The sequence below is a fragment of the Plodia interpunctella genome, chromosome 3 (genome assembly GCF_027563975.2).
Source record: "Plodia interpunctella isolate USDA-ARS_2022_Savannah chromosome 3, ilPloInte3.2, whole genome shotgun sequence".
Taxonomy (NCBI): domain Eukaryota; kingdom Metazoa; phylum Arthropoda; class Insecta; order Lepidoptera; family Pyralidae; genus Plodia; species Plodia interpunctella.
The window spans coordinates 7,217,917-7,235,526 of NC_071296.1; the positions used below are offsets into that span (position 1 = coordinate 7,217,917).

General features: G+C 33.5%; 3 protein-coding genes across 3 annotated transcripts; 2 read left to right on the forward strand and 1 right to left on the reverse strand.

Annotated features, from left to right (window-relative positions):
* The first annotated feature begins 7,934 nt into the window (after positions 1-7,934).
* On the forward strand, positions 7,935-11,547 carry PolD1 (DNA polymerase delta subunit 1). The gene has a single exon (XM_053769331.2). The coding sequence runs from the start codon at positions 8,206-8,208 to the stop codon at positions 11,458-11,460; it is 3,255 nt and encodes a 1,084-aa protein (XP_053625306.1). The 5' UTR covers positions 7,935-8,205; the 3' UTR covers positions 11,461-11,547.
* A 664-nt stretch (positions 11,548-12,211) lies between these two features.
* Positions 12,212-15,075, reverse strand: LOC128683575 (pleckstrin homology domain-containing family A member 3-like). Its single transcript, XM_053769332.2, has 5 exons — positions 14,901-15,075; positions 14,698-14,814; positions 13,779-13,925; positions 13,455-13,585; positions 12,212-13,063 (listed from the first exon to the last, which is right to left on the reverse strand). Exons 1-5 carry the CDS (start codon positions 14,938-14,940, stop codon positions 12,863-12,865), a joined length of 636 nt encoding a protein of 211 aa, XP_053625307.1. The 5' UTR covers positions 14,941-15,075; the 3' UTR covers positions 12,212-12,862.
* An 820-nt stretch (positions 15,076-15,895) lies between these two features.
* Positions 15,896-16,918, forward strand: LOC128683723 (microsomal glutathione S-transferase 1). Its single transcript, XM_053769633.2, has one exon. It carries the CDS (start codon positions 16,287-16,289, stop codon positions 16,746-16,748), a length of 462 nt encoding a protein of 153 aa, XP_053625608.1. The 5' UTR covers positions 15,896-16,286; the 3' UTR covers positions 16,749-16,918.
* Positions 16,919-17,610: the final 692 nt, after the last annotated feature.

Genomic DNA, 17,610 nt, shown 5'->3' on the forward strand with positions numbered 1-17,610 from the left:
CTAGGAGTTGTAGTAAATAATATCATTGACCAGCACGGCCATCATGCCGGACAGCTATTGTACTGGAGGTCCGGGTTCGACCTCGGTCAGGTCAATATGGAAAATGATCTTTTTCAGTCCTGGATCTTGGATGTTTATCCATATATATATATATGTTATATACTTATAATAGTATAATAGAATCCCATAACACAAGTTTCGAAGACTGACGGCCTTCTCTCTATATCACCGTGTTTTATATCGCATGTCCCCGTCACTTGTTAGACTTTATTGAGGTGAAGCCTTGATACGTTTCAATTGCCGGGTGTCATTTACTTTGACTCGCTAAAAGTATAAGTACCTACACTTTTGATAAAGATAATAAGTCTTTATTGCTTGTTGAGTATGACCTAAGTTCACCCTAAGTAAGTTGTTAATCAAAGTATTTGATTATTTCTTCAACTCTCTCAATCTCATTCAAGTTAGTTGAAAATATATTTATTTGTATATCTTTGTATATTATTATTCCTATATATTATATATATATATATATTATCACATAGGTAGTAATAACTATAAGGACTTATATATATTATCACATAGGTAGTAATAACCAAAAGGACTATAGGCAACTTTTAATAAGAAGTTTATGAATTCACCTACAACTACATATCTTTATGTAGAAACAGAAATTTAGATTTCGAAATATTCAATATTATTTTTTTTCCTATTCTAGACTATTTTTTCAAGCCTGGAGTGTATTTTTTCAAGCAATGGCATTCGCAGTATTTTATTTATCCGCAAACTTTGTGTAATATATCAGATATTCAATAGTCTTATCTGACAACAAGTTACTGAATTTCCCCACATATTTGCCAAGAAAGACCAACTTTCTCATTTATTTGATTGAGTAGGGAATTACGATAGTAACCATAAAATTGTTGACATAAATTCTTAACCATAACGAAGCGCCAAGTCTGCCTTTCCTTTGGTCCAGTTTGTGATTCATACGAGCACATCTAGATAAATGACGATGTGATGTCGACTTGTAATAGTTTTTTGTATAATTACTGAGAATTTGGAAGACTAATAATATATTATTTCAATCACACATTGTAGAAATTGCAAGAAACTGTTTTTACTGCCTTAACTGTTATATAAAATCAGAGATTACCTAAGCCCTAAACTGCGTATCCACCTCACAGAATCTTTAATTTTGCCCAAGTTAATTTATGCTGATACCGTACATGGTCCTCGTCTTTTAGCAAAGACAAAAACATTGATTCAAAAAGTCCAAAATGCATGCGCACGCTTTTGTTTTAATATTCCTCCACAAAATCATGTATCACCTCTCATTAACTCCGCCAAAATACTTAATATGTCGTCCCGCCGTTATATTCACCTATCCACTCTTCTCTTTGGCGTTATTAAAAATCAAAAGCCATTATATTTATTTGAAAAATTTAATTGGTCCATGAGATCTCGCCTTGGTCTTCTCATTGTTAAGAGCCACAAATTAATAGCATTCAATGGAAGTTTTAAATACGCAGCAACCAAAATCTGGAACAATCTGCCTCCTCCTCTTCGCTGTATTACATCTGTTAGTGTCTTTCGCAACCGTACAAAAGAAATTACATTACTGCGGCAAATTAATGGTAATGCCAATAAAGATTTTTAATCACCATAGATCTCAAGTATATTAGTTTTATTTATATATTTTAAAAAAAATTCTATTATATAATATTTATTCATAATATGTACCTTTTATTTTACTTATTTATTATATTCTGCAACTTGCGTCACTAAATTTTATTACGAATGTCTGTTTTTCGTTTTATTCTCAAGCCACCATACATCCTATGTCTCATGGTGCCAACTAAAAACCAGCGCTATGATTTCTGCCACAGCAACATGCTGAGCTGGCCGCCTTTTCGACAATTAGGTATTTATTACTGTATTGTTAATTTTAAGTCACATAGTTAGTTGTAAGTAATTTTTTGTCAAATAAAAATATTTTCTTTCTTTCTTTTCTATCTAGGTGTTATAAGGTACGGTAACCGCGAAATTCGTCTTACAATAACGATGGCATTTAAAAATAAAGAAAATACAACTTTCATTAAATATAATATAAACTTTAACTCCCTTGTGCGAGTGCCAGTACCACAAAAATGTCTATATGTGCTGTATTTATCATAACAATATGGTAATAGTATAATTTAATTAAATTCAGAAGAAAAACCATGAGTAAAAATACACAATTCACAGCTAATTGTCCCTCTATATTTGCACAACTAAGCGTGTGAAGTTAACGAGGGATACAAATATTTGTTCTGTATTTGCGTGTATCTTTATCAGGAGATAATATTAGAGTGTTGTGACATCACATTGTAAAACAATCTAAGGGTGGTGACGACAGTTGGCGATTAAAACGAACAAATTGACGCACATTGCGAATTTAACACAGCTATGGAAGAGCTACACCCACTCACTTTCGTTACTGCAATAATGTTCCATTTTGACACTATCTGCTAATCGTCTACACACTACGATAACGTACTCTATTAAGTAATATTAAAATGGTCTTCCCCGTGATATGCTATATAGATATAGACGACGGTCGTAACAAATATTTAACATAGATTTGGAATGACGTAAAACGGAGGTAGTTTTCTAAGTTATCAACTGATTACTTCCAGCAAAAAAAAAAATTAAAATTCGTAGGTGGCACTTTTAAAGGAAAATCCAAACGTGGCCATTTTTATAATTCCTCGATCGTTGGAATTAAACACAATATCTACATGAACAATGTTATCCGGTAGCTGGCTAAACATGATATATCCCGTTTTACAATTATACTTTTAAATATCATAGATTAATGGTTAACCTACTTACTTATGGTATTTAACGTACTTGTGGTATTTTTTCATATAAGGACATAATATACCTATGAGATACCTATGATAACTGTTTCTTAAGTGCAAGGCGTACAGTACAAGCCATATAGCATGTGCACTTGTCTTGAATATATTTGAAACGTACCTACTACCTAAAATGTTTATGTTTTAATGACAACAATGATGAAAAAATATTTTTGTTTTAGTAAGTAATAAGTTATGAATTTAACAAAAATCTTTATTATCACAACAACGCTACAAGTAATAAAATTAATATTATTTTTAAACATAGTAACTCATAGTAAATTTAGATAAGAAGGTCGGAGATAAAATGTATCACTGTGACTTTTTCATTCAACTCTTTTGATAAGGCCCTCATTCAAGAAGTCATTTCTTTTCTAGTTAGATACGTGATCTGTAGAGAAGAGATCGTTTCAATTTATTTTTCTTAACGACATTAATAAAATTGCGAAATAATATAACTTTATCTAGGTAATAACATCCGGCAAATTGCAAAGACTATTAGGTATAGAACAGCTAGCGGCTTATCAAGACCTTTGCCACCGCATCACAACAAGAGGGCAAAAGTAGGGCTTATATTATTGTTGTTTATTACTTCTGACAAATATATATCATAACCTCAAAAGATAGATTAAATTTATGGCAATATGGAAAAGTGGTGTATATGTAGTTACACATTTCATCAAAAACCAAAAAGCATTTATAATTTTAAAAGGCACTCACTATTATATGCACACGCATGCATTCGAAAATTTTGTTATTCCAACTACAAAGATATCAGCGAATAATTAACCAAACTTAAGTATTGAAATCCTAAATTCTTTTTGTCTTCGCATATACGTAAGTAAACTTGACATGACACTTTTTTTTGAACAGTTGTATAATAATAATGTCATGCACTTCTGAGATATCAATTGTGTGATTATTGTGATAATGCAAAATTGAATACAACGGGACAATCTAAAGAGAAAACAAGACAATTTACTGTCATACAGTACATTGCCCCCAGTTTCTCTTCCAGCTACACATAGCTACGATATGCATAATTATATTTCAGTTTAACGTTTAAAATTGATTAAGTAGGTAGTAGTACTTTATTTTTTTGTACCTAACTAAGTAATTCTCGATTACTGGAACAAAGGATATTATTAGTATTCGGAATCCACGCCTGTCTACTAAATCTTAAACTTTATGACTCAGTGCATAGGTAGCTCATTGGGTTTTTATCATTCACTTTGCTATGTATGACATTTCATTATGCAATTTGCATTTATAGAAAGAAATAATATTAGCTACTTATAATAATATATCACCTAGAAATAATTTATCTCAGTATTTTGCTGTACTTAGATCAATGTGATTTGTGATCTTCATTCATTGTATGAAAATGTTTCCTTTACAAACCGAACAGATTTTAATGTATTCAGGTATGTATTCCCAATTGATTGCAAATATGTTTTGCCCATAAAATATTATTTCAAGTGCTTTTAAGAATAGGTACTTTTCAGCAGCCCGAGCTAGTAACTCTAGAACTTGTCTACTTATAGGTACCTCCAAATGAATTAGGTAGGTATCTACTTAAAGGGCTTTTATTGAAATAATAATCAAAGAACCGCAGCTCACTTGCATTTTTGCACATTTCGATAAAACATCATAAATATAATTCTCGGACCAAGAGACACGCATTGAAGATTAATGACTCAAAAATTCACTTTTTCTTTTAAGTTCGGTGCAACCGTTATGCACACAAAAGGAGATAACAGATATTGATTTCGTTAACAAAAGTTTCGTTTGCGGCGCGGGCGCAGCGTTAAGTGGCAACCCACAACGGGGTGCAGGATCCAACATTCCCCAGATAAGATAGCAATACATCGCATTGCAATGTGATCAGTCATCGATGCAACACCCAGTCACTATGCACTTATAATGTTCCTAATAACCTTTTATGTAACTTATAAGTTCTATCAAATACCTAAGTACCTACCTACCTAATGACGATACACATGTAAGGAAATTCAGAAAATATCTGCTTTGTATATTATTTTCTTTCATTCATTATTTATATATAACTGACTTCAAAAAACTGAGTTAACATTTAAAAAAACATCATCATGAATCAAATATGAAAAAAGTAGGTAGGTAAGTAGGTACATAACATTATTTACAGGGACTTTGTTTTTTATATTTTTCTTCAAGTCAACCATTCTAAGCGCAACAAAAAAAATTTCTCTGAAAGTGCACAAATCTGGACAAGACGGACACTAGATTTAGTCATTGAACGTGACACTTAAGTGTGACACACGGCTTAAGTGACATGCAGTTTAAGTGAGGTTTCAAATAAGACAATTTTTTATAACACCATATGCTTTTTCCGATCACATTGATAATATTACATTAGTCACATATCCATATGTCTTCTCTTCTCGCTACCTAACATACGTTGTCGTTCCCCAGGCACATTTCAGACCAGAGGTCAATGCAAGTCTAATAAAGATAGCCGAGTGTTGCAGCTGCTGGGACCGTAAAACGATACAATCAGATCGTTATGCTGCCGACTTTTATTACGCTATAATAATGAACGAGTTTATTCAATTATATCGATACTGAGAACTAAGGAGCAAAGCCGTCTGATGAGTGATTTACGCCCCAATCGTCGCGGTGCCGCGGCGGTGATGTCAGTGCTGATTTTGTCGTGGAGGACGTGGTGTGGAGGAGTTATGTAAGAACTTCTAACATGTCTCCTCCACGTTCCGAACAAGTAGATATATTTACCTACATAAATATATGGTCACGAGCATGGACCAAATATAGAGGACACTCAGGTTCAGAATTTTACATAAAAAAGAATTGAACAAGTAAGAGCAACTTGTATGCACATAATCATTGTTTCTTCTTTTAGATTGTAAGAACGAAGTATAAAAGTGCCGAAAAAGATTCTGCCAATTAACAAATATTTTCAAAATGTGCTTGCGCCTATATAAGGCAAAGAACTTTAGTAATTCTATATCAAATTAACTAATTGTGGAGGTTTCCTAGCCTCTCAATTGACGCTGTCTGCCTCATTCGTATTTATCGCTGGGCACTCACGAAATTGCAATGCGTCAAATCTCTAAAATTTTCTGAAATATTTACTCACATATAGTTTAAGTACTTATTTAGTATTTTGGGCGTCTATGCGCGTTGACACCAGCCTACATCTCGTTCTTCCACGGGGAGCCAGATGAAGAGCCTGAACGCATAAGAATTCCTTGTGTGACATTACACGTGTGTGCATGTGAATGGCAGCTGCTGCCGCTGCAGCGCTGCTGAAAACCGACCGACATAAGTACCTACCTCACCTCTTCCACCATGGTCCCATCGAGACCGTGGCCGGCATTGCCCAGCGCCACGGCCACTGTTGTAAAATCACAGCCGAATTTTAAAAATCTTAGGTTCTTATGGTTTACTTTTACGTGAACCCCGAACTCCGCGGCCTAGAATGACCCAAGATCATGCGAAACAGAGTAAATTATTACAGAGATTATAGTGCGTACAAACTGAAGAGTTTATTTATATTCGGTTGCGATGGAAGAGATGCAATGGGAGAATTTAAACGCGTGTGTATTCAACATGCGACTGTCCAATAACTCGATGCGACATAGACGTGTGAATCTAGTAAATTCTCATAACTATGCCTCTGAAACTAACATGGATCTTACTAAAGTTACTTTCACGGTTTTATTTAGCTTGCCTTCTGGATTAGTTTTTGTTTGGATACCTATTGGAGAAACGAAGTAGATTTTATGGAGGGGAGATTAAGGACGACATGGTTTGAGTTTTCTCTGTCTATGATTTAAAACGTATATTACGTAGAGAGAGAGATTCTGCATACATACTTTGCAATCAGATTTGCAATCTACCTGTAGCCTGCATATTGATGCAGGCGCGGTCGCAAGTGCTCTAATTCACTTCTTCCATTCGCTAAGAAATAAAAAAATATGTGAGGTGGCGCTAGTGTGCGAGGAGTAATCGCCTTAAAGCATACTTTAAGCTAAAGTATGTTTTATCACTATCGCACTTTATAATACATAGCTATCTTAAAGTCGGTCTGTATGCTTTAACTTTTTTATGATTAACACAGATAGTCTGTCAAAAAAGTCTTGTATCCTGTTGGCTGGCGATACTAAATGTTTATCAACCAATCATTAACCATTCTATTTGCCATTGCAATGGCTACAAAATGTAGTTCGTCAAAAATCGGCTTTCTTCACTTCCATCTAAAACTGTAAGTTGCTATGCAAGCAACCATTTAATGCGTTAGAATTTGTAATAATGTTTTTATATCTGTGGTAATTTGATTGACCGATCGCTAACCAAATTGCAAAGTGACGGCTTTTAAAAAGTTGTAAAATTAAAAAAAATAAGCGTCAGTTATGTTTGTCAATGTTAAGTGTCACAGTCAATTAGACATTTTTGATTCACAAGATTGATAATTTTGTTTGAGCTAACGAAAGGATATTGATGAGAACTATCGATAGTTTCACAATCGATAGATTGTCCTCGAAATTCAGTTATGGTGTGAATATTTGATTATTGCCATCTCTTTCACTTGCTATGAAAACGATGAGGTTTCCAAGTCAAGTCAAAGTCAATTCAGAAATTAAACCATGACAGGCAAATTTTCACGTCAGAATCTAGGTAAATGAAATCATATTTATGTAAGCTACAAAAACTACTAGCATTTCGGAACAACCACTGCTGACAAGAAGTGCCGAAAGAAACAGTTCGTGAAAGTTTGACATAGAGCGAACGAGTTAAAAGCCTGCGCTAACTCATACAAATACATTAACGGTGTGCGTACCTATATGCGCAATGCATGAGAACGATCACCAGCACACCGACAACGAGCACAAAATTGTTGAAGTTGTCGCCATGATCGAAATCGCTCGGACACCAACATCACTATCGGTGATCCTATCGATATTGTGACTGTTGCCAACCTATCCATAGTAACCCATGGATCGTAAGATATTCGGCATCACTAGTACTTCAGTCAGTCATGTCATGTCAATGTCATGTAACTATTTGGTACTTTTTTGCTTAAATGTTTCGGCTACTCGTGTTTTGAAATTGAAATAAGTACAGTACTTTAAAAGCACAATGAACAAAGTATTTTTATAATAAAGCACTAAACTAGTAAGTGGTTTGCTGAATGCAATTAAAATTTAAGGGAAATTTGTGTTACATCAATTTCTGTCACGACTAAGATTTTGGCGGGAAGCAGCAAGTGGCTAGAACCAAATAATAAAACTATTTGTCTCACAATAACAAAATGGACAAAAGAAAATCAGTTAAAGGTCCGCCACCAAAGAGATTCAAGTCGCGGGACGATGACGATGAAAACGATACGCCTTGTAGTTTTGAAGAACAATTGGCTGGAATGGAATGTGAATTTGACTCGCCAAGCGCTGACGTCTTCGGTGAAGGACCTGAAATCAAAGTCACCAATATGAAATGGGCTAGGCCCACCCCTCCTGAATTTAATCCACAAAGCGATAAACTTGTATTTCAACAATTGGATATTGATAATTATCATGGTCAACCGATACAAGGTATGCCTGGATCACAACTTGGCCCTGTGCCTATAATGAGAATGTATGGAATCACTACTCAAGAAAATTCAATATGTTGTCATGTCCATGGTTTTACTCCTTATTTCTATGTAACAGTACCACTGAACTTTACTGAATCAACATGTAATGAAATGAAACAAAATTTGAATAGAGCCGTGTTAGAAGATTTACGATCTAATAAAGATGAATTAAAAGAAGCAGTATTGGAAGTGAGGCTTGTTAAAGCCCGATCAATTATGTATTACAAAGGGGATACTGACATAACATTTGCAAGAGTCTCTGTAGCGCTTCCAAAATTAATTGCTGCTTGTAAGAGACTGATTGAAAGACAACCTACATCATTTTGTTTAATGGATCCATCTTTTTATGAGACTAACATTGACTTTGATATAAGATTCATGGTTGACACATCAGTTGTTGGTTGTAGTTGGATAGAAATCCCAGCTGGAAAATGGTCTTTGAGAACAAAAAATTCAGCAATCAAACCAGAATCTAGATGTCAAATTGAAGTTGATGTAGCATGGAATGCATTTATTGCTCACCAGCCAGAGGGTGAATGGTCTAAAGTTGCACCGATACGAATTTTAAGCTTTGATATTGAATGTGCTGGTCGAAAAGGTATTTTTCCAGAACCTAACCATGACCCTGTTATTCAAATTGCATCTATGGTAATTAGACAGGGAGAAACTGAACCTTACCTGCGAAATGTCTTTACTTTGAATACTTGTGCCCCTATAGTAGGATCCCAAGTGCTTAGCTTTCAGACAGAGTCGGAAATGCTTGGGAAATGGGCAGAGTTCTTTCGTGAATTGGATCCTGATATAATAACTGGCTATAATATAAGCAACTTTGATTGGCCTTATCTTATAAATAGAGCTAAGTATTTGAAAGTTAATAATTTTGATTATTTAGGACGTATTAAAAATGTCAGATCTGTAATTAAGGACTCTATTCTTCAGTCCAAACAAATGGGCCGCCGAGAGAATAAAAGTATTAATTTTGAAGGTAGAGTCCCTTTTGATTTACTCTTAGTGTTGGTTAGAGACTATAAATTGCGTTCATACACATTAAATGCTGTTAGTTACCACTTCTTACAAGTCCAAAAAGAAGATGTACATCACAGCATTATCACAGATTTGCAGAATGAAAATGAACAAACAAGGAGAAGATTGGCAATGTACTGCCTCAAAGATGCTTATTTACCTTTAAAATTATTAAACAAACTGATGTGTATTGTTAATTATATGGAAATGGCAAGAGTAACTGGTGTTCCCTTGCTATGTTTGCTTACTAGAGGTCAACAAATAAAAGTAGTCAGTCAACTACTAAGAAAAGCTAAAGATGCTGGTTATTTAATGCCAGCATACCATGGCCAAGGATCAGATGACCAGTTTGAAGGAGCTACTGTCATTGAACCGAAAAGAGGTTATTATGCTGATCCTATATCTACTCTAGATTTCGCATCTTTGTACCCTAGCATTATGATGGCTCATAATTTATGTTATACAACTTTGGTTCCTCCAAATATGCACAAAGAATTTGATGCTGATGATGTGACAACTACTCCATCTAAAAATATGTTTGTTAAAGCAAATGTGAGAAAAGGGTTACTTCCAGAGATTTTGGAATCTTTACTTGCAGCCAGAAAAAAAGCAAAGGCAGATTTAAAGGAAGAAACAGATCCTTTCAAAAGGTCTGTTCTGGATGGCAGACAGTTAGCATTAAAAATTAGTGCTAACTCTGTATATGGATTTACTGGTGCTCAGGTTGGAAAATTACCTTGTTTAGAGATTTCAGGTAGTGTGACAGCTTATGGGCGAACTATGATAGAGTTTACAAAGTCTGAAGTAGAAAAGAAATACACAAAAAGCAATGGATACAAAGAAGATGCTGTGGTAATATATGGTGACACAGATTCTGTAATGGTCAAATTTGGAGTAAAAACACTTGAAGAGAGCATGGAACTTGGCAAAGATGCTGCCGAATTTGTATCATCGAAGTTTGTTAAACCTATTAAGTTAGAATTTGAAAAAGTCTACTATCCATACTTACTTATAAATAAAAAAAGATATGCTGGTCTCTATTTTACGAAGCCCGATAAATATGACAAAATGGATTGTAAAGGTATTGAAACAGTAAGACGAGACAACTGTCCTCTGGTTTCAAACATGATGAGCACTTGTCTTCAAAAATTACTCATAGACAGAGATCCAGATGGGGCTGTAAACTATGCTAAACAAATAATATCAGATTTGTTGTGTAATCGCATTGACATATCTCAATTGGTTATAACAAAAGAACTTACAAAGAATGATTATGCTGCTAAGCAAGCGCATGTAGAATTAGCTAATAAAATGAAAAAACGTGACCCTGGTACAGCACCCAAACTTGGTGATAGGGTACCATATGTTTTAACATGTGCTGCAAAAAATACTCCAGCATACATGAAAGCTGAAGACCCAATATATGTTCTAGAAAACAGTGTTCCTATAGATTTCAATTATTACATGGAGAATCAACTGTCAAAACCACTGTTAAGAATCTTTGAACCTATTCTGGGCGATAAAGCTGAATCCCTTCTTCTAAAAGGAGAACACACTAGAACTAAAGCTATGGTTACATCTAAAGTTGGAGCATTGGCTGCTTTCACTAAAAAGAAAGAAAAATGCATAGGTTGTAAAACAGTTTTGCCTGATAATACAAAGAAAGCTCTCTGCAATCATTGTTTAGACAAAGAAGGTCAATTGTATATAACTGAAGTATTCAAATTAAGACAACTTCAAGAAAAATTCTCTAGGCTTTGGACAGAATGTCAAAGATGCCAGGAGAGTTTACACGAAGAGGTGTTGTGTACAAATAGAGATTGCACAATTTTTTACATGAGGAAAAAGATGGGAATGGAACTTGATACCCAAGAAAAAAACGTTCTGAGATTTGGTGAACCAATATGGTAGTTTTGTTACATTTTTTTTGTCTTATATCATGTTAAGCTAAAAGTTTAGAATATATTTAAGTGGAAAAATAAAATTTTAAATTTTAAATACTTTGTTTAATTCATATTCATATTTAATGGAACCAATACACTAATTGTCATCTCAGTAACAATGCCAGTTGAAAGTTATGTATTTAATTGAACAATCTTTCTGAATTTTTGGAACATTCATTATACGTCATAAATAAATAGGTAGATATATACGTAACTACTTTGTATCACTTATAAGAACCTAATTAAATACAGTACGATTTACAAAATATGTCATAAATTTCTTTTTCATTAATACCATACAATGGTTGATATAAAATAAAGAGAAGTTTGAACCACAAAGCAATAAACTTAACAAATTATAACATAAAAAACAGAACTTTTACAAATTTGCTTCGTAGTGGGAATAGTATCTTGGTAGTGTGATGGATTTGAAAGGGATTTCACTACATTCTACTTGCGATTGTGATGCAGAATCACAACCTCTGTTGGGGAAAGAAATCATACAAATCCCTCCAGACGACGAGAAGATAATTTGGCCTCGAACAAATTATCAACAAAAAAGGCTACAATTGCATATTTTTATTGTATTATATTATTTATAAACAGCCAGTGTAATAAATAATAATCGGGCCTGCGTCTCTGCTCGCTGTCCCATATTTAAAAATACTACCACTGAAATTCAAATTTCATCAATAAATGTTTCATCCTGTCTATCTAACAAATCTACTGTTTTAGGCATATCTTTCATTTACTAAGTATCTATTAAATTCACAATATTTCAGATCATTTTTTTATTTTAAAACAATATAGATTTTCTTTAAATTAAAAGTTTAAGCACCACATGTAACAAAACAACATCGAGAAATATTGGTTGTAGTAAGTTCAAATTGGAACATAATCAATTCTCTACCAATCATTTATTCATATGCCCTGAGTACAAACTATTGCTTTAAAACATTTCATTATTTACTTTTCCATTGTTTTATAGGTAAACAATCTTTACATGTCTTATTAATGAAATAGGTACACACTATATTCATTCAATAACATATGTACTTCAATAAAAACATGACAAGATTGTTTATCTTATTTAAACCTAAACGCATAACATTAGATGTCCTATAAACATGGAACTAAAAAAAATTTAAACGGAACTTTTACCAGACCCAAAGTTATATCACATCTTAATATATGTATTTAGGTGCAGTAACATTTCAAATAAATTAAGCCTTTAATGTCAAATACTTATCTTTATATAATAAAGACTCCCATAAGTGACTGACAATTTGGAAATATTCATTATTGACACTTCAGCTGTCAGGTATTGTGTATTATTATTTTTACATGTTTTATTACAAATCAGCAACACTTCATCTATTTTCTTGAGATAAAGATCTGCTTATACTTTGTCGTGGTACTTTGTTGGGGCCATTGGATTTATTAACTAAGTTGGGTACAGGCATTTCATATGGTACACTTGATGGGGTGTTCGCAAGTTTCATAATGTCTTCTAAAGTCCTGACAAATGTATCACAGGTAGCGGTCAGAAGACTTGATGCATCTTCGATCTTCTGAAATTCATAAATATTTGTGAATTCAATTACTCAAGCAAGGTTTATTTATTAAAATGTTCACTTACATACACAATGCAATGAGATGGGTAGTAGTTACAAAATAATTTTTTTTTCTTGTGAGGTTCAGTTTCATGTACAGAACATATGAGATTTTTCTGTATCTTTTCACAATGAACTTTCTATATTATATTTTGTTTTAAAATTTCTCTGTCTCTCATATGCATATCTCATCATTGCATGGTTTCATTTGGAGATATGTATATCAACCCTCTTTGGGAATGCTATTGTTACCTATCAGCTCTTAAGGCTATGTTTCTTGTACATACATGGGGAGATACGAAGTGGTCTATTCTAGGACCACATGCCGGTTAGTTTTAAATTTTAATACCTGTAATTCTGGTCCACCTTCAGCTGAAGCAGCACTTTTTATCTCATGGACTTGTTGCATCATTAGGTCGCAGTAGAGCTGCAATTCCGACTTTTTATGGCCTAAAGAGTTTGTATCCTCTAATATGGCAACTGAAAACATTAATATATTTGATTAGATAGATTTTGGTACTTGACGCAAATGTTAAACTTCAGGGCTAAATAAATATTTATAATCATTAAAAATGCTAAAAAATATCATGTAATTAATGGACAACTCCTAAGTGGTCGACAATTATATAATAGCCATTCTGACTCGATAAGTAGAATGAACTATGTAACTCACCTTTAATTTCTTTAGAATCAACACAAGCCTTGGCACTGCCTAATGCTACAAGCCACTTTTGACGGTCCGGAGGTGATGGTGCTCTTAGGTACATGTGTTGCTGCCCAGGTATAACTAGATCTAACCTCAAATTGTCCAAATTGTTGACTGTAAATAAAATTATGTATTATTCTCACAGAACAACAAATGATGAGATCTTTATTTTCAACACAATTATAATTAAACTATCTGCACTCCGTACCTTCGCTCCTGTGGGAATTTCGGGATAAAAGGTACCCTATGTGTTATTCCAGGTTATTTTCACCAAATTTCATAACAATCATTCCAGTGGATAATGTGGGAAGTGGTAACAAACATACTTTCACATTTATAATTTTAGTTGGGATACTTTATTTAATTCAAAGTTACATGATAACCAATACAAAATTAGCAAATGGCAATTTTTACATCCCTGATTTCCCATGGAAGTCAAATTTTGATTTGACATTAATTAATATGCATGAGACATATCTGTTTCACAAAATATTTGTTACTAGTGGCCCGCCCGAGCTCCACTCGGGACTTGACTAGACTACTTTTTTAACATGGTTCTAACCATGTTAAAATAGTAGTCTAGTCCAGGTTTCAAATTTGACAAATTTCATCATAAGTTATTCATTAAAAACAAAAATACAAATCTTTTCTACTTATAATATTTGTATGGATTAGTGTGGAAGTGTGGATATAAGCCAAGTATATATAATATACATGGCTGTGTTGTTGCAAACACTGATATCAGATTTTATCCCAATCACCTAAAAGCATCTGATATGAAAAATTACAGTAACAAAACCAGACCCACCAGCAACATAACCCAATCAAAAATTGCAATAAAAGTATTTTATGGGAAATTGTATATAATAATGAGTTACAATCATACCATTTATCTGACAAACAGATACTTTCACTGAACCTTTGCATCCTTGATTTACTTCTTCTTGTGATTTATAATAAGAAAGGATGCCATTTTCCAATATAAACCATCTGGTTTGCCAACCTGGAAATCAATCAATACATTATTATTATTATGAAAAGTTCGTATTACCTACTATATTTGTTTACAACTTTGCTGAACATTTTTACCATTCCAAAAATTTGTCCATTTCCATAAGATTCCTTCCATTATTAACAGAACTGAAACTTTTGAATATTCAATAACATATCTCCTATACTACATCAATAACTTAACAATTTATATCCGCAAAAAATATATTTTTGTGATTCTTCTTTTCTTTCTTGTCTGTTGGATGTAAAATGTCATTTTACGACCTTGGCATATGTCATTTAAAATTTTTGACAATTATTTTTTATTTTTCAAATTTTGACATAAGCATGAAGAGGTTTGCACCGTTCCAGTTGCAGTAGAACCGGTACAAAACTGGTTTCTCACCGATAAAAGTATTATTACCATTTTAATAAAGTCAATTCGAATATTAAGAAATTTCTATATTTATACGTTTTATATTTACACGATTATGATATATAAATAAATAGGTATCTAATGATCATGTAATATTTTATAATAGGGCATATTACGCAAGCTCAGCGCAGATGGCGCTACTGGTACGACTAACGCCAATAAACGCCAATTTTCAATATTGTTCCAGATTTACCACCAAAAATACCTTCTACGCAATCGTGGTGCGAGTTTAAAGAAAAAGGAAGGATTTAGTGCATTATCCTGAAAATAATAACATTATTTTAGGTTATGTTCTCCATTTTTAACTGTGGTTGCTGAAGTCCATATTTTAATAAGTGTTCACGTGTGAAGAGTTCCACTTCTTTTTTGACCGTTTACTGGCATTCGAAAATTTTACAGCGTATTCCATAGTTTTCAAAATTTTTTATCTTATGGAAAACAATTTTTCCCAATATTTCGGCACCCGAATATGCTATATATTTGTAAACGAATGCTTACATAATGAAAGGATTAATAAAGTACTTTAAAATAAACGTTATAATCGATATACCACTTAATGAAACATTTACCAACTTCTGGGGGTCAAAAAATTTGCAATCTAGCAACATTTAGGAACATGTCTAGCAACTTGATACACCTAGCAGTTGGCAACATTGCATCCGTAGCAAGCAACCACGGTAAAGTAGCAACCTCTATTAGCTCCACTCCACCCACACAATCACCGAACTCTACAGATGGCGACGCGACTGCATTGACATTGCGTAGTATGTATGTAGGTTATATTTACCGCAATGAAAAATCAGCAATGTACCTAGCCGAATCCGCTAAAGTTTGGCGATCATATTAATGTGGAGCCGGCATCATAATAACAACTCTCAACAAACACAAGCACAAGTTAATAAGTGTGGCTAACTAATAGTACAAACAACTATCAGTTATATAACAAGCCGCACCCAGTGATCACGCTCTTTTGTGGATTCGAATCTTAGTAAATATACTGTATATTATAAAAAAGGTGCTCCTAACCGCAGACTTACAGTACGTAAACAATGTCGTCGTTCATATTTTCATTTGATGATCCAGCTGTGCAATCATATGCATTTTACTCAGGGGTATTAGCTCTGAAAACACTTGGCATGTCTGTGTTGACGGCTAAAGTTCGTCACAGTAAGAAAGTGGTAGCTAACGAAGAAGATGCCAAATTGGATAAAAAAGCAGTAATAAAATTTGATGACCCTGATGTTGAAAGAGTAAGGCGCGCACATCTAAACGACCTTGAAAATATACCGGCTTTTTGGTTGTTGGGTGGATTATATTTAACAACGGGACCACCGGCTTCAACAGCGATTAATCTCTTCCGTGTGTATACAGCAGGTCGTATAGTTCATACTCTAGTTTATGCTATAAAGCCACTGCCGCAACCAGCTCGCGGTATCGCATACGGCATACCATTTTTTATTATGGTCTTCATGGGTGTGAAGGTAATTATTTATTATTCTAAGTCCCTATAAATTGATTTTTTTAGTTATAAAAAAACCTTGACATTGTATTTTGTAATAATTATGTAAATAAATATTGAAAATGTAGTTATTCAAAGTAAATTAATATTTTGTTTCATAATTATATACCTACATGTATTATTTTTCTTAATAACTTTATTAAAATCTTTAATAAAACCAGATTGTTATCTTTGTATTTCACAAAAACCTACATAGAGATACAGCTTTCATGGTTTCTCTTATACATCGAGATATCATGTTCCAATATACACTAGTATTTATAGTTCGTTGATCTTATCTCATACTAGCTGTGCCTCACGTCTTAGCTTCCAGGGGACTTTTGGGATTATATCCACATTCTTATGGAAGTCTATCCAGTGGTAGCCGTCCATAAGAATGCGAGTATATAATATTCTTATAGAAGAGAAATGTGGTGGCAATGCAAAACACTGTAAAAGTGATATAAATCGCTTGTTTTATTTCTTTTTTAGCATTTGCCGATTAGACTCTCTTTATTTTGAACAAATTAAAATAATTTCGACATACCTACCTACCTTCAATAATAATTCGTAATACATTCGTAGAGGCATAGGTACGTAAAAGTGCAATTTAGGTGCCTCAGGCACCTGCATACGCTTTGCAAAGCAAATGCATGTGTAATTAACACATTCTTGATTAAAATATAATCCATGGCCATTGAATATATTTTATTATTACGTGTTCAGGTGAACACGTGTGAAATAATAAAATATATTTTAAAAAAACATCCGAAAAAATTCGGAAAATATCCGATTATAAATATGGAAGAACATTCATAACGATGAAAAAATAAATAACTATATAGCCTACCACTACTGAAAAACTTATCGATGTT

Coding starts and splice junctions, on each gene's coding strand:
- PolD1 (XM_053769331.2), top strand. CDS start 8,206: ATGGACAAAAGAAAATCAGTTAAAGGTCCGCCACCAAAGAGATTCAAG.
- LOC128683575 (XM_053769332.2), bottom strand. CDS start 14,940: ATGGAAGGAATCTTATGGAAATGGACAAATTTTTGGAATG. Junction 13,926..14,697: donor ATCTGTTTGTCAGATAAATG/GTATGATTGTAA, acceptor TTTTATTTACAG/TCAACAATTTGGACAATTTG. Junction 13,064..13,454: donor AAGGTGGACCAGAATTACAG/GTATTAAAATTT, acceptor TATGAATTTCAG/AAGATCGAAGATGCATCAAG.
- LOC128683723 (XM_053769633.2), top strand. CDS start 16,287: ATGTCGTCGTTCATATTTTCATTTGATGATCCAGCTGTGCAATCATAT.